General features: G+C 37.3%; 1 protein-coding gene across 2 annotated transcripts in view; it reads left to right on the top strand.

The window, feature by feature from the left end:
- Positions 1 to 13448, top strand: part of LOC121427384 (F-box only protein 42-like) — a 55675-nt gene extending 42227 nt beyond the window's left edge. For both annotated transcript variants that reach the window (XM_041623748.1, XM_041623747.1), the window contains exons 6-7: positions 10066 to 10194; positions 10939 to 13448. In XM_041623748.1, the coding sequence (XP_041479682.1) occupies positions 10066 to 10194; positions 10939 to 11757 (948 nt within the window). In that variant the 3' untranslated portion in view covers positions 11758 to 13448. The remainder of the gene's footprint in view (positions 1 to 10065; positions 10195 to 10938) is intronic.
- Positions 13449 to 18676: the final 5228 nt, after the last annotated feature.

Below are 18676 nucleotides of genomic sequence, written 5' to 3'. Positions count from 1 at the left end.
ATAACTCACTGTTTTCAATCTTTCATCATGATTTAAGAGTTCATGATAGTTATTCATACTATTCTTTATACAGGTAAAGTAAAGATTTGTACATATGATTCATATTTGTTTGATTTGAGTTGCTTTGAAAAAAAATTGTAAAATCATCTTTCTCTCTCTGCATAGCATTTCTGTATTACACCCAGGCACCTCTTACACTAAATTCCCTCCGGTGACGTCACACTCAGAGTGATTTTTCTGTACACTCGTCTCTCGGGCTCTGACAGGTGGCTAGTTTCATAGACTTTCAAAGCAAAATATCGAGAAGGCAGAAGATTTTTGTGACATGCTATTTGTTTGAACAACTGATATATACTTTATATTATGTGTGGAACCCATATTTATGGAAACTCACCCCCTTCTTAATTCAACTTTAAAGAGTGGTGTGCCCGTGCTGATAATGGTCTATTGTTGATGTTGTCTCAGTCGATTATGGAGTACATGATTTTCTTTTGCATCTGAATAGTCTGCACACATACTAGTAGTCTTCCTTTTCTGCTAAGCAGCACAAACTCTTGCATACATTTTAAATCAATAAATAAGCCTATTTTGATGAAATTTTCAGCATTATGCTTGTTTGATCTGTCTCCGTTCATTCATATCAATTTGCTTCTGTGATAGATATGGCCCTTAAATGAATGAAAACAGATTAAGGAACAATGATAACTTGATACTTCATTGTTCATTTGATGTTGTTCTGCCTATCATGCAGTTAAAATGCTAAACAGAGGTATTAAAGTAATATGATACAGCTTATTCATCATTTTTAGAGACATTTAATACTTATCCCATAAATCTGTTTTCCTTTTTTTTATAATCACCACACAAATCAATAATTGAAAAGATTTTAAAAATGTTCCTCTGTTCCTGTTGAAAAATACTGCAGTGCCTTCACGAGTCTGCAAGCCTTCCTTCCTGGGGTGAAAATTACACTGTAGGCGGTTTCAAACCGCCTCGATCACAAGAATCCCCGTTAAATTACGAGAACTTTTTAAGGCTAAAAAATACCCGTTAATTATTCCTGCATTCACACCGCCCCGAAACACATCCTTCGGGGTAAGTTCCCGAAGTTACGAGCATGCGCAGTATGGTCTGATAAGCAGGCAAGGCGCGAGATTCAAAATCACTAGCCCAGCAGCCACCCACGCCGCCGCGCCCAACGACACGCTGGGCTTAAAGTTCCCGTAATTTGCTTTCACATCGCCAAAATACCTGCGACCTTGGAAAAATCCCCACGAAAGTTCTCGTAATTTCGCCAAGTACCTACTATTTAGCGGGTATTTTCTTTCGGGGATATTACGCGTAGTTTGCTTTCACATTACCAAAATACCTGGTATTTTCTGATCGGGGTAAATTTCCCGATCAGAGAATACCTGGAACTGGCGAACTTCGAGGCGGTCTGAAACCACCTTGTGTCTCAGGGCGATTTTTTAGGCACGAAATGCTAAAAAAAAGAACACTGTAAAATCCCCATTCACAGCAATTTTAAAGCTTGTCCAATGTTGCAGATTTAGGCAGGTGGTTGCAAAAAGTTTCCCCTGAAAATGAAAGATTTATTTTTGGGCTGATCCCTTGTGCAAGTGGGGGGGGGGTCATTTGTGATTTGCTCTTATTTTGTTTGCAGTTATATTTTTACAGTCAAGACTGCAGTTCAGTGGATAAAAATATTAATTGATTGCATATCAATTATGCATACAGTACATGGAAACAGTATGGCCTGGAAGGGATGTGTTTGTGCGAGTATTATAGAGTCAGACCTTTTAGGAATTTGATCTTGTTAGGGATTTACGAAAGAAAAGTGAGATATGAAGTCTGATTTGATCAAGTATTTGGATGGAGCGAAGACACGTTTTATGGTAATAAAGTGGATCATGATACTTCTTGAGATTTTATTCACCATGATATCTGTATTATTCATGAAGATGTATACTGTGCCTAAGCTTGACTCTCTATATGCATTCTCTTCCTCTATCTTGTATTTAGACCCCTATGGAAGGTGGGGGGTCTTTTCTCTGTTCTAAAAGTGCAATATAAAGCATGATTTTTTATCAATTTTCAAAGCTACATATATACTCAAATAGTTGGAGCAGAAATGGTTCCATGAGAACAAACTTTGAAATGAAGGTAAATAATTACCATATTGTCTTGAATTAGCATCTTATGGTAAACCTAACTTTGTTAAAAAATCAAATCTAAGATAAAATGCCAACACAGAAACACACATGTGGGCACATTTATAATTATGGATTGAAATCAAACAAATCAAGATATTTAGATCAAATGTGTAGTAAGAAAATTCTGGAAAAGCTAGGAATAAGCCTGACATTTTTATTTTAGCTTTTTCAGTCATAATTATTAAGAAAACTTGCATGAACCAAACAAAGGGCGAGGAGGGGTGGGGATTAATTTTGAGTTGAAGACTGTCTTAGTTGGTTTCTTATTCTTGTAATATCAAGAAAATATCTGCATTTTCTTTTTTGGAGATGAAATTTTACTCCCCAATGTTCTGGTTTGTTGGGCTTCAGAGTTGGCATGCACACTTCTTTCCCTTGGAGATTTACCAACAAAAAAAATGTGATATGAAGGCTCATTTTATTAAGTCTTCAAGACCCTGTATTCATAAAGCTTAGAAATTGATCATGGGGTGATTTTTATGATTGATCATACACAATAATCAATGGAATCAATCGTAAAAACCATCCCATGGTCAATTGTTATGCTTTGTGTAATGGGGGCCTAGGTCTTTGAGTGCTCTTGAGTTACTGGAGAGGGTCCTATGCAATGTGAAACCCTTCTCAGACTTCCTGTCTTCCCTCTATTTCATTATTTATCTCCTGCTTTGCTCCATCTCACTTCATTTCTCAGAAATTATGAAGATCGACATTCTCCACTTATCCGTCTACAGAGAGTTCGTCCTGAAATTTGAAAGAGAAAAATGAGAAGAGAATAGGAAAGTGACCAGACAGTCCTTCCCCTTCAGTTGGGTTTAAGATATTGAAAATATTCCTTTAAAGATTTGCATGCATCATATTTTTATTTATTTTTACCATTACAGTCATCATCATCATCATCATCATCATCATCATCATCATCATCAAAACGATATGACTTGTCGTCATCATCATCATCATCATTGTCGTCATCATCATCATCATCATCATCATCAACATCTTCAACATCATCATCATCATCATCATCATCATTGTTGTCATCATCATCATCATCATCATCAACATCATCAACATCATCATCACCATCATCATCATATCATCATCATCATCATCATCATCATCATCATCATCATCATCATCATCATCATCATCATCATCATCATCATCATCATCATCATCATCATCATCATCATCATCATCATCATCATCATCATCATCATCATCATCATCATCATCATCATCATCATCATCATCATCATCATCATCATCATCATCATCATCATCATCATCATCATCATCATCATCATCATCATCATCATCATCATCATCATCATCATCATCATCATCATCATCATCATCATCATCATCATCATCATCATCATCATCATCATCATCATCATCATCATCATCATCATCATCATCACATCATCATCATCATATCATCATCATCATCATCATATCGTCATCATCATCATCATCATCATCAACAACATCATCCCGATCACCGCCACCTTCAATATCATCATTATCTCAGTCATCATTATCGTCACCCTGATCATCACCATGATTATCACCATGGTCAATTGGTCATCATGGTCATCATGGTCATCATCATCATCATCAACATCGTCGTCATCATCATCATCATCATCACCATCGTCATCACCATCATCACCATCATCGCTATCTATATGTATTGCGAATAAGTGCTTTGCTGTTTGATGATCGATCATCAATTACTCAATTTCCTTCACAGAGAAATTTAGGCCAGGTCTTCTTACAACTCGTGCTTGTGCATAAATAGCTGTACAAGTTTAATGTGTATAGATTGTAATATTTTGGGGTCTGAATCTGAACAAGGAGGGTTGGTAACATGATATTATTGATTTATACCTTTCACCTGCGAATCAGCTACCCCTCTTCCTCTTCCTTCCCTCTCTGTCCTCCGTTTCCCTCCCCCTCCTCTCTCTGAGTGAGTTGTAGCGATTTTCATTAGCTACACAGTCAGAGGCTGTGGAGCAATTGTGAAAGGGGGGGGGGGGGATACGACCGAACATGCATAAAATCACAACTTGGTAGTTTTCACATTTTGTAAACATTTGCTAAAAAATATAGTCCCAGTCTCCTAGTTCTGCGGCCCCAGACAATTGAAATGATCAGACATATTCAGTGTTTTCAAACATCAATCAGAACTAGAAATTCAGACACAGAATTTGGTCAGTGATTATTGCAATGACAATAACTACATGTAGACTTGTACTTGTAATGTATGGTGCCTTTGAGGATACGAGACACTGTTGCACTATAAAAGTGTTCTTGCGATTCTCATCGAAACAGATACTTTCATTTCGAGATATATCTCGAAATGAAATATCGTTCTGGGTAGATTGAATAAGGCCAGCTTTTAGTGTATAGAATACATGTTAGAAATACTATGCTGCTACAATAACTTGATAGAATCATAATTTATATTTACATTGTGGTCAATTGATTTTTAATGACCATAGATCTGCAGCATCTTACTACAATAAAGCATAAATTTCAAGGTTGTTTATTCAAATTGAATTAAAGCTTTCTCTGATTGCATTTTGAAAGATGTCAATTTTTACTACTGATCAAATGTTTGAACACACAGCCTTTCTCGTCATCTTCATTCTTCGCTCTCCCTCTCTCTCTCCCTCTTACGTCCCCCTCATGAGGCTTTTGCCCTTTACACTCGCTATTATCTTTTACGTGATTATTTGTTATATCATCTGATCAGATTGTAACCTTGCTGGACAGGAGATTAAAGCTAATGAAGTCAGTATAAAAGAAGTGGACTCCTCTTGAGACTTCTCTTGAGAGAGATGACCATGGTTTTTTTTTATAACACGTGAATATTATAAAGCATCATTATGTAGACATGTGCAAGTGATGCTTAAAGACCTATACATGTAGATTTAAAGTGAATTTTGAAATATTATTTCACACATAAATATTCATGGTGAAAAGAATCATTTGGAGTATGTTTCATAAAGACTAAAGACATCAAGACGACTAGGGTAACTCTGCCATCTTGGCAATAACCATGGTAACGGGGATCAGCAGCCAATCATAGTAAGGTTTCTATGGTAGTAATGACACAGTTACCAAGTCGTCATAAATGGGCCCCTTTGCCCTGTCTTACAAAGAGTTACGATTGATCCAACCAATGGGTGGTTTCAAACCGCCTCGAACACAAGAATCCACATTAGATTACGAGAACTTTTTTCAGGCAAGTAAATACCTGTTATTTATTCCCACATTCACACCACACCCTTCGAGATAATTCCTGAAGTTACAAGCTTGCACAGTATACTGTCTGATAAGCAGGCAAGGCGCGAGATTCAAAATCGCTAGCTCAGCAGCCACCCACGATGCCCATGCCCTACTACACGCTGTGCTAAAAGTTCCTGTAATTTGCTTTCACATTGCCAAATACCTGCAACCTTAGAAAAAAAAACGCAAAAGTTCTCGTAGTTTTGACAAGTACCTACTATTTAGCGGGTATTTTCTTTTGGGGAGATTGCATGTAATTTGTTTTCACATTTCCCAAATTACCTGGTATTTTCTGATCAGGGTAAATTTCATGATAAAAAAATTCTTGAAACTGACAAACTTCGAGGCGTTCTGAAACCACCTATTCTCAACTGTATGAAAATCCATCCCTACCATATTTTTTTCTACAGGAAATTTTCACAATGTCCTTTGTAAACAAAGAGAATCACACTCAATCTTCAAGAAAACAATGAATGTATGAATATACATCATATCAATAAAATATTTTGAACAAACATGCATTTTTATATGATGATACATGATTTTGTGTCACGCATCGGCACGACTCAAGTCGTGCCTGTGCGCAAACTAGTCGTGAACTGGCGAGAAGTGTGCGTAAACACATCTTGACACGTCGTGACTGCATGCCATGTCGTGACGAGAATTTTGAAATGTTCAAAATTTTGGTCACGACGAAATTTAGCAACCGGGTCGTGAACTATGCGCAAACTGTTCGTGAACTCGTCAGGACAATGCGGGAGGATGCGTGCCAGTGCATGGCAGTGCGCACCTTGCCACGACTGTCACGAATAGTTCATGAACAGCTCATGTCGTGTTCACGAATAGTTCAGCACGACACCGTCCGAATTGCGCAAACTCGTTGTGCTAATGCGGGAAGTGGGTAAACTATGCGCAAACTATGCGTGAACTCGTCGTGCCAGTTCGTGTCAATGTGGACACTGACGGGCACTCATTCGTGAACTATTCGTGAACTCGTCGTGAACTATGTGTGAACAAGTCGTAAACAGTGAGGGATCCTCCGAATTCTTGTCCCACCAATCACACCTCTTTGCAAGACAGATACACCCCTTTCGTGGATATCCCAAACACTTGTCAAGATCCTGACCAGAATTCTACATATTAAAAAAAAACTTTCTTTTTGGTATAACTATAAAACCATTTCTCTTAACACTGAAAGTGTTAAGATTTATATTTTTATTAATAGCTTTCTGATATGCAATCACTGAATTTAGGGCTTTTTTAGTTGAAGAAAATGTGTACTTTAAAAGGCTGTGAATATCTTAAAAAAGAAGAATTAAATAATCGCATAGAATCAAGGGAGGAGAAAAGATTTATTGGTTACTTGAATTTTGTTAGTTTAGAATGTTTGAGGATTATGCTGCAATATTTTTCCTTTATCAAAGCATAATTATGACAGACTTTAAATTTGCTGCAGTCTATGAACACCCAGTTTTCTTTTGAAAATCTTTATATGCTGTTGTTGGAAGATGATTTCACCGATGTGAAGCACTGTTGAGTACATAATTTTAATTGATGTTTTCACCCATCATCATCTACAAACAGATTTTAATAACATTTTGTCCTTGAAGGAGTGAAAATAATCTTCATAATGTAACAATTTTTATCATTGCAATCTTGTAAGGTTTCCCTACCTACGGTACTCATTTCCTGTCTTATTATTCTCTTGTAATTTTCCCTTAAACCTTGGAATATATCAAATATTGAAAAGATGCAAAAATAATCTTCATGGACATACACTACAGTAGGTTTTTTTCACACCCACCCTTTCGCAAAAAAATTAGAAATTTCTAATCAGGAATTATACACCCTGATCGGAGAACTTCGGGGATTTCTGAGATTTTCACTTTATCCCGCAGAAAATACTTTACCCAGATCATGGGGGAATTTTCAGGGTGAATTAATAGCCTCTTATTATGAGGAATTTTAATGCAAGGCAAAATGAATGTGTACTATTTGCAATAGGAAGGCATCTCTCATTGCAGGCATGTTTCTATGAGAACCTATCTAGGTCCCGTTTCATGTTATAACAGACTCAATGCAAAATTTTTATGACAAGTTTATTATCAGCCAATCACAGCGGATGCGTTCAGTAGCTTTTAACTGTTATTGCAAATTTGTTATTATAACAGGTTTTATGAAACGGGACCCTCATCCAGTTTGGTGCAAATGCACAAAATGAATATAGAGTTTAGGGGAGCATTTCATGAAAGGACTTGGATGTTTTATCTCGGGTCCTTTTTACTTGTTATTATAACAAGATTGCAATAATAGGTTAAATCTACCGAAATCCTTCAATCTAATCTTGGGGCCCTTCAAAAGATTTATGCAGCAACACAGTATTGTGACACCACAGTCATGATTCAATTCAAATGTATGTTTATAATACCCTTTTCATAAACCCATCCTCCAATTAGCTGCTTAAAGAGTAATGCGGATAATTCAATAAAAATTGCGTTCACAAACTCCGAAAATAAGCCGCATTATTTTTACAAGCGCTCGTCCTGAAAAAGGCGGATAATCGTCATAACAACTGGACACGCCCCCTCCGATGCGGTTGTGTTGGAAAAGGGTGACCTTGTGACCGCACCATGGCAATTATCCGCATTATTTGGAAATGCGTTCATAAACTCAAAATCTTGTCCCCATGCTGCTATTATGCGGATAATAGCAGCAGCAAAATAATGCGGATAACTCTGGTCCTTCTCCAATTTTCCGACCAAATTATGCTGCTATTAGCCGCATAATTGGGTTTATGAAAGGGGTATAAGAGGGATATCCTTGTTTATAAGTACTATTTCTTGGTGTGAAAGTCTCTCCTCTGTTAAAATGTCACTGAATATATGTATACATTTTCATGTTCTAACGTGTCACCTAAGTCCATACGTCTTTTTTCATGGGCAAGATATATTTGTCTGTATGTCACTTTAAAAAAAATGTCTACATGCTGTTTCATGGTCTAATTTGTCTTTTTAAATGTCATGTAGATGTATGTGTTTGTTGTTCTCTTTCTCTCTCTCTCCCCCTCTATCTCGATGTCGATGTACATGTAGCTTGCTCAGTTCCCTTTCCATGCCTGTATTTCCTTTTTCTTTCTATGGCTATTATTATGTCAAAATTGTCTACAGACGTTGAAAAACGTTTTCTTTTCTGGGGTCTGTTTAATAAAACTTTTTATTATAAAAAATCTGCATTAATAGTTAAAAGCTACTAAAATCACTCAATCTGAATGGCTGATGGTCGATTTGTTATAGAAAAAGTGCATGGGTTAGTATAACAAGTCTGTATGAAACGGACCCTGTAATGTTAATGGTTTCAGACATGATCATATTGATGTGAAACAGTTTCGGAGGAAGAGTACTTTTTTCACCAAGTGATATAATACATTGTTGTACCCTTGACAGGTTTACAAGAATAAACAAATATAGAACAGTTTCTGTCAACTGGGGCCTGTTGCAGGAAGAGTTGCGTTTAAACGCAAGTCAGAATATCAACCAGTCCCGAATACGGTTGCTTCGTTGACTGAAAATCAAGCTGCGCAAGATTTTTTTTAGTTGCGTTTGATCGCAGCTCCTCTGCAACAGGTCCCTGGACTGATAAATATATAGAGAGTGGTTTTACATCCATTTCTGAACTCTTCCGGAGGTTGTCTTTGCTGGTGGCAGGAAAGGACTCTTGTCACCAATTGGCTTGGATACTCTGCTGTAGTTCATAGTTCTCATAAAACATGATATGATTGTGCCCCTAATGGCAAGGAAAATTTCCTGCCACTAACCATGGAGGATCCGTGCACTAACTCGCACAAACTGATAAAAAGAGAAAATCGCAGATTGGTTTATAAGGAAGCATTCTCTGTCATTAATACTTTCCAGTCGAAAAGATTAATGAATGTAGTTGTCGTTAACACTCTTTTCATGAGAAAGTCTGTAAAACCGAGGTAATGTCACTATGACCGTGTTTATGCTTCCAGTTTTGAGGCCAGAATCAGTGTTTCCAAACGTGATTAGTCCAAAACACGGTTGCGTCCATGCTTACTTTCATTTAAACGCTGTTTCAAAACGCTAATCGTAAACTCACAAAAAGGTGCATTTGTAAACGTCGTTTGACCAGAATCAGGCTTTCGGGGAAGTATAAACAGAACCACGATCGTAAACGTGTTTAAATGACGTCATTTGGTACATGCTTCCGGTGAGATGAAAATCCGCGGGCAAATACAGTCGCATTTCCCCATTTTATTTCCATGTAATAACAATACTCAGAAAAAGCCTTCGAAAATAGGCGCGCCCAATTTGACCTCGATTTCCTGTTCAATGAAAATTACTATGCGAAGACAGCTGGAGATCGTGATTTCGCCTCTAAAAAGTTAAGCATAAATAGCACTCCCAGAACCACGTTTATGATCGGCGTTTTGCATCGACGTTTGAAAATGTTGATTCTGTCCTCGTAATGGAAGCATAAACACACCCCTAGATGAATAGAAATTCACATCCGTTTGTTTTGTGTTTTTATTTTTCTACAGGCTCCTTTAGAGATCTTATCAGATGCCTGGCTGCTGGATATGAGTGGGCCTAAGTGGAGATGGCAAGAGATGAGAGTTTGCAATGAAGAGTTTGCAGCACCGCAAATATGGCAACATCCAGCCTGCAAGGTGAGATTGCGCTCTGTGTGACTTGGTTCTTAGAAGTGAAGGGTACAGACCACTGAAAGAGAGGTTATAGGTGATGTAAACGAAAATGGTATGGACGAAGAGGAGGAGACGGAGGATGATGATTGTGATGATGATGATGGTGGTGGTGATGATGGTGATGATAATAATGATGATGATGGTGGTGATGGTGATAAGTTCTTATTAGAAACATTACCTCTGACTTGGTTTAAGAAAAGGTACATGTAGTAATTGATAAAGGGAGATATTGATGATGGTACCAAATGAAATGACAGTTAAGATGGTGAAGAAGATGAAGAAAAAAGACAATGATTGTGATAAAAACAATAACAGCAATTACGTTTATGTATTGATGTTAAAACGATGATAATAAGTATTGGTTGAAGAAAAGGGTTACCGATGAATGAAAGTGGGGGTAAATGATGATGCAATGATGATGATAGTGATCAATGTAGAAGAGGAGAAAGATGAAGAAGAGGAGAAAAAGAAGAAGAGGAAGAGGGAGAAGAAGAGGAAGAATGAGATGATGGTGATAATGATTACAACAATGACAATGTGAATGACAATGGCCATGATGATAAACTGATGATGATGTTGATGGAGATTATAATAACATAGTGTTGCTGATGGTGAGGAAGATAATGATGAAGATAGCGTTTTATCTAAGATGTACCCCCTGATTCAGTGTCAATTTTATTGACCTTCCATCTTTTGTCCGTCACACAGGTTGGAGACACAGTACTAATCTACTCCACACCCAGGCATCATAAATCTTACGGTGTTAATCGAAAGCGGAACCATGTGACCAACACGCCGTCCCCCACCAGACCGCATATGAAGCAGACGCACAAGAGCAGTCGAGACCAGGTTCAGAGCTCACATCGCGGTCAGAACAATCTCCAGAGTTTATTCCGTCGCGGTGATGGATCGGGCGGGTCGGGCCGATCAGCCGTGTCGGGTATCAAGGATAGTATGAATGGGTGTACAAATTGCGAAGTGAATAAAAGCCATAAAGACGCTACACCCGAGATCGTGAAACCTAAATACCATGGTGGTGCCAGACCGAAAGTCAAGGTCATAAATGGATTGAAAGGACTCACGAAAAGCGTGACGTTATTTGATGCAACGATAACAGAGAGCACATCTGACATGGCTTGCTTGACGCTGCTGAAGTGTAAATGCAGACCCGAAGCGCAGGCGAGTCCGTACCCCTGGCCCACGTCGGGGCCACAGCCAAAGAAGTCCACCTTACAACTCTATGTGCTAGACATCAGTCAGGCCACCACACAAGGACAGGTTAGCTGGCTTCCCGTTCCCGATTCTACCCATCCAGATTTTCACGAAAGACCGATATCGGGCGTAGTACCCAGCCAGCATGGTCCACCTCCGGATTCGACCATCATGGCTTCGTTGAGCGCTGCGCGCGGTGAACTCGTGATGTTTGGTGGACTGGTTGAGAATCGAAGCCAGACTTTGTTGAGAGGAAGAGGTTCAAGCGCCTCCTGGGATTATAAAGCCGTCAATAAGATCTATTTCTCTTTCTAGTCAATCAGGTGACAAGAGATACCCCTTCCTTTTGGACTTGTACATGTACCTCTTTGTAGCTTATGCCTTGATATCTTTTGTTATAGGCATTTCAAAGTATGCATCAATTATATATGAAAGAGTATTAATAAAAGGTAGATTTTGTCTGGTGCATTGTGACAACTCATCTCTCTTTACTGTGATGAAGATATAATAAGTTTGAACATTGTTTATTTTCAAGGACTTAATACAGAGTTCTAGGCTGGCAATTAGTTTGTCACTAATATATGAGCTTTTACCTTTCAAAATTGATGAGGAAATAATTTACTGGCATACAATTCTTATATTTAACCATATTTACAACTTGAAATTTTATTTTTGTGCATACATAAAATGACAAATGTTAGAATTAAATTCTAACAAAGAAATGTAAACATTACAAGCACTTGGAAGTTTAAAGATAACGATATTGAATTACTTTCATGTGTGTAAGATCTAGTATTTCTCGCTATTTAAACATTTTTTCCATCATACGACTTTCTGATTTTTTTGTTTAAACTACAACTTTAAAAAATGTTCACACCATTTTCACCCATCAGACTGAGCAATTTATAAATTTAAAAATGTTACCAATCGCTTTAAATTAGTATGAATGTACATTGTACCTTCATGTAAATCATTCACCATATTCATGTAAGCGGACACTGCAATATAATTATGTTAATGTACGAGGCACATCAGTGAGCACTTTCGAAAGCCCTGCTCATATATAAATCAGAATGCTACAATATTGGGGTATTTTGACTAATCAGGGGTTTAGTCTGAATGCTGTAATCTACACGGCCTATGTAATACCCCTCTCCAAAAGCAGACCTTTGTTCATCTACATGTTCATTACAAGGGTTTTTGGTTTAATATTAATGAAATTATCATGCACATATAAGGTTAGAACATTTTGTAAAAAAAAACAAGAAGTAATGCATTGTTTTTGCTGAAGTAGTTTATTTATGAACATAAATTTTGTGTGGTGTCCTATCTTAAAAGATGAAAATAAAAAGGAGAGAGCAAAATAATGGTTTATTTACTGAATCCTATTCATGCCTGCCATCGAAAAGATAACAGTCATGAAAATGAACTGCAACATTTCCGGCTTTTAAGCATAAAGCTGGCATTTACATGTTCATGTATGAATAGGGTAAATGAGGATACATTAGTCTGCACTGAGATATTTGAACCCCAAATTAGAATGTTAGGGGTTAAACATTTCCAGGTTTAGGGTCTTTGAAATCTGTGCCATTCGATGATATCGATCTGTGCAATTAGCGGTTGCCAACCCGTAATCGGATCCCGCTTTTGCCCTCAAGAATGAAAATAGTGGTTGAAATGTTCTTCTTTCTTGCTATGTCCTCTTAGCTTGCCTTTTAAAAACTTCTTTGAGATTTACACATGTATTTTTCTTTTTTTTGCCTAGTCCTTTCCTTCATTCCTTTGTCCTTGTCCTTCGAGAGCTTTTATGTGTTCTTCTTTCTCTGTCACTTTGCTTCTAGTATTGTTGATCGTGGACTTTTTCCTTCTCGTAATTTCTCTTTGTGTGCGTATTTCTCTCTTTCTTCCTCATGTAGTGTATGAGTGTGTACATCTTGGGCCCGTCTTACAAAGAGTTGCGATTGATCCGATCAACCGCAACTATGGAAAGCCAGCAAAGTCAACATATAAAATGCGTGTTGATTTTTTTTCTAGATATATATATCCATACATTCATTGATTTCTTGACAATTTGGTGCATTCTCCTTTGTTAACAAAGATATTTTGCAAATTTCCTGTAGAGAAAATTATGACCCTGATTGATTTGCATCGAGTTAGGATTGATTGGATCAATTGTAACTCTTTGTAGAACAGGGCCGTGTACACCTAGCAGCATACTTCTACATGTCTGCAAAGAAACTGTGTTCACCTAGAAAAAAAAGAGATTCATTCAGGCTTGTTTGTTCAGATGTTGTTCAGCAAATCTCTGCAAGTAAGCAAAAATTTTGTGCACAAAGTCAACGTGATACAAGCCTTTTAATCGCAGAGACAAACATCTTTTTTTTAATAGTTGCAAGGTGAAATCAAATGCATACAAAACTAATTCATTAAAACTTATTAGGTGAACAGTACTCTCATGGTGGGTGTATCATATAGCTGTTTGTGAATGACTTTGTGCGAGACTGGTAACCCTTTCTTGTGCTAAATGCAGTTGACGAAGCCCTTAATAAGTAAGAACATGTTCTTCTTGTCGGTATAGTCATGCATAAACTTTATGAAACACCCATTAAAGTTACATGTACAACTATTGGGGGGGGGGTTGGAGAACGTGCAGGGTACACCTGTGAAAGAAAATAATATCAAAATGTATATTTATATATGAATTGTGCAATTTATCAATTACACGTTTTACTTTGATCATACAGATATTTGATGAGTTAGTATTGCACCACGGAAAAGTATTATTTCTAAAGAGTTGCACAGAGTATTAATCATACTCTAGAATGAACCTTACGTGGTATATAAAAATGTGTATGGATAGACGTTTCTGTATAATTATCAAAAACCAAATTGTAAACTTTATATTACAAAGAAGAAAATACAAGAATACCTTGATTTTGCTATTTGTAAAGGATCCATTTGAAGCACTATAGGTATGGCATGCAAAGCGCAACTTGTCTTATAATCCAGAAAACCTGCATTGTTAACATCGATTTGACTTGAACAATTCCGAGCAGCAAGGTCTCATTGGTCACGTGTGTCTGTTATATATGTCAAAGTGAAGCCCTGAAAAAATTGCACCTGAATATAAATATTTACATGTAGTACTGTGGAAAATAATGTGAATGGAAATATTTTGTTATGTGTATTCAAAGACTCCCTATCAGATGTACTGTAGTACATGATGATTTTAAGTTACAGAAATCTTGAAAGTCCTTAAAAATCCATATGAACAATAGCAAATACAACACACACCGACAGTTCAAGATTTTGGTTACTAGTTTACTCTGTCGGGTGTTTTAACGATGCATTATATTTTGGTCTTTATGATTTGCCTGTGTTGTACGAAAGCGTAGTGCACAAAACACCAAAATCTGAGGATTTTCTCATTGGCTACTATCTTATGTGGTATGTAATCATAGGCGGCGGAAACGGGGGGGGGGGGGGGGGGGGGGGGGGGGGGGGGACGGTCCCCCTCAATTTTGTTTTGATAACCTGTTTTTTTTTTTGCTTGTCAATTTTTTTTTCCTGCGCCCCCCCCTAAATTCACGTGGACCCCCTGAAACGTGTGTTGTCCCCTCTAAAATTTAGGTTGATGACCTTTTTTTTTTTTTTTTGCTTGTCAAAAATTTTGGGTTAGCAACTCCTAAAATTTAGGTTGATAACCTTTTTGGGGGGCGCTTGTCCAATTTTTTACCTGTGTCCATCCCAAAAATTCAGGTGGACACCCCCTAAATTTTTGGCTTCCGCCACCAATGTATGTAATGCATGCATAATCTCCTCATATGCACAAAATAGACTACATGTGTAGAAGTAATCAGTGCAATGAAATGTGCAGTGATCCTGTTAATGACATCATAATTTAGCTACATGCAAGTCACATTTTTATGATCAAAATGAGTTTATGATATGAATTGGTGTCATTCTTAAAGAACTGTTGTAACTACCATGGAAACTGATATTGATTGCCCGCTGAGCCCTAGCTGTTACCATGGTAGTTGTCATGATAGAGTTATTAAAAACTCTATGCAGATTTCCTGACAGGTATAAATTATGCTTGATTTAGCGCGTACATGTATCTGGTGCATGTATGAATAATGTCCAATTCTGATGTGCACTATTTGGTTACACTTCGTAATTCCGAAGGTTCTTTATTCCGAAGGTTCGTAATTCCGAAACACGTAAATTGCCTATACCTCGATGTTCGTTAATCCGAAAACGAAAAAGGGTTCGTTAATCCGAACATTTGTGGCGTAATTCCGACGATTCGTTATTCCGAAGGTTCGATAATCCGAAAACGAAATAAGGTTCGTTGTTCCGAAGGTTCGTTAATCCGAAAACGAAATAAGGTTCGTTGTTCCGAAGGTTCGTTAATCCGAAAACGAAAAAAGGTTCGTTGTTCCGAAGGTTCGTTGATCCGAAAACGAAATAAGGTTCGTTTTTCCGAAGGTTCGTTAATCCGAAAACGAAATAAGGTTTGTTTTTCCGAAGGTTCGTTAATCCGAAAACGAAATAAGGTTCGTTAATCCGAAAACAAAATAAGGTTCGTTAATCCGAAAACAAAATAAGGTTCGTTAATCCGAAAAATGAAAACCGGGAAAGCAGAGGCAGAGGCAAGGGGAGGGGGGCGGGGGACACTTTTGCCGTTCAATTATTATGAGGATGGGAAGGCAAGGGCGGCCGAACGAATTTTCGTTGGGGGTAAAGCCAAAAAATGAAACTCATACGTCAAAATGGGCACTTTGGTGATATTTTCACCTTAAGATTATCATCTGCTTGAAGTCATTGTGTGTTTGATAGTGATTAAGTAAAGAAAAACTTTTTTGAAGTGACTTCTTATTATGGCAAAATGTATATTTAGGCTTTATTTTTCGGGAGAGAGTATAATGAGCGAGCGGCTTGGTAAAACAAATTCAAAGGTGAAGTTGTATAACGTTTTTTGTGGTCAATTATTCTTAAAATGGCATTATTGCGAGGTGTTGCGAGCGTGATTCACAAGCTAAAACTTTAGGTTATTTCACTAAAAAATGAAAATTAGTTTTTAAAAATCCGAGCAGATTTCTGCTGTCATTAAAAAGATGTGCATCTAACTAAAGAATTAACACGAGCGCAAAACGCGAGATTAAACATACTGACCAGAAAAGGAACCTGTTAAAGAAAGCATTTAGTGACCTTTTTAGGATGCATATTTCACCAATCGAATGAGAGTGCGAAGCGCAAGCTGAAAATTTTCAATATTCCAGCCTGAAAACTTAACTTGTATACTTTAAAAAGAGTATTTTATTTCGAAAAAACATGAAAAACGGCATATTTATTTTTGAAAAAAGAACTTTCCCATTTTGGAAAATATTAATTCCCATGTTTTTTATTTCATTTTTGATGCCCCCTGCCTCCCTTCCGACCTGATCTAAAGGGGACATTTTAAGAACTTTTTGCAGTTAGCCATGAAGACGATGTGTGTTTTAACCAATGGCGGCGGAACGTTTTTTTTGTGGGGGGGGGCAAAGCAAAAAAAGGGGCCAATAGGGGCAATTTGGTGCAAACGGATATTTTCACCATTAGATTATCATCTGTGTAAAGAGGTTGTGTGTTTTGTAGTAACTAAATTGAGCACAATTTTTTAAGTGATCACTAAAGTTATATATTTACGTTTCATTTCTACGAGCGTAGAGAGCAAGCGGTTTGGGGGAAAAAGTCAAATTTGAAGATGTAAAATTCACCTTTTTGGTCAATTACTGTTAAAAGGGCATCCATGTGAGATGTTGCGAGCGAATCACGTGCTCAAACTTTTGGAAATTTCATGTGGGCCTAGAATGATAATATTGATATAGATATTATTTACCCAGGGAAGCCACTTCAGTTCTGAAAACTATTCTCCCAGCTATTATTATTTTTTTTTACAAGAATGCTTAGAATGTCCAGTTTTCAGGTTGGAAAATCGGACAAATTTGGCTCTAGTTTCTCGCTCGCATCAAGTATTGTTTATTGAGGAACTCATTCTATTCCTGGTTACAAAAAAGAAGTATGAAATGTTCAGTTTTCAGGTTGGAATATCACAAATTTTAAGCTTGCGGTTCGCGCTCTCATTATTTAGTTCGTGAGATATATATTCTATTCATGAGTCACTAAATGAAGTTCTTAAAAGATTACTTTCTGAAGCCTGTTGCATAAAAATTTTTACCTGAGAAAACTCTGGTAAAAAATGAAAACTAAGGATAGTTTGATTTCCGCCACTGACTTTAGCACAGGGCAAAAACTCCTGTAAAAAAAACCTGAGTTTTCTCAGGTAAAAAGTTTCATGCAACGGGCCCCAGGTCAGTATATAAACAAATTACAGCTCGCCCTCGCATTAATTCTTTAGAAAGATACACATCTTTCTCACGATTACAAAAAATGCTCCGAATGCTCACTTTACGTCTTGTTACATGAAATGTCTACTAGTTTGAGCTTGCGATTCGCTTTCAACACGTTTCAACATCTCACAAGGATCATTATTAGTATTATTATTATTTTTATTACCAGCAGAAGCTGTTATTAAAAATGACATCCCCTCCAATACAAATCCTATTATTTAGAGGTTGCTCGCACGCTTCCAACACACTTGATCCCCTGCATCTTTAATTAAACCATTTGCTTATAGGCAGCAATTGCTCAGATAAAATCGAAATTAGCCTACGCTTGATCAGGGCGCCTATATTCTTAATGAAATACATGCTTTGGCCCAAAACACACGCATGTATCATCGATCGTTATTACTATCATTGCATAATATCGTGTAATCTTGTAATGACAACATCGTTTTTGTTACCAAAATGAATTATTTTCATTTTCGGAAATACGAACCTTATTTAATTTTCGGATTAACGAACCTTATTTCGTTTTCGGATTAACGAACCTTATTTCGTTTTCGGATTAACGAACCTTCGGAATTACGGACCTTATTTCGTTTTCGGATTAACGAACCTTCGGAATTACGGACCTTATTTCGTTTTCGGATTAACGAACCTTCGGAATTACGAACCTTATTTTGTTTTCGGATTAACGAACCTTCGGAATTACGAGCCTTATTTCGTTTTCGGATTAACGAACCTTCGGAATTACGAACCTTATTTCGTTTTCGGATTGACGAACCTTCGGAATTACGAACCTTCGGAATTACGAACCTTCGGAAATACGAACCTTCGGAATAACCGAA

Source organism: Lytechinus variegatus, chromosome 14 (genome assembly GCF_018143015.1).
Source record: "Lytechinus variegatus isolate NC3 chromosome 14, Lvar_3.0, whole genome shotgun sequence".
Taxonomy (NCBI): Eukaryota; Metazoa; Echinodermata; class Echinoidea; order Temnopleuroida; family Toxopneustidae; genus Lytechinus; species Lytechinus variegatus.
Note: the sequence above shows the minus strand (reverse complement) of the source record. Positions and strands in the feature narration are given on the sequence as shown.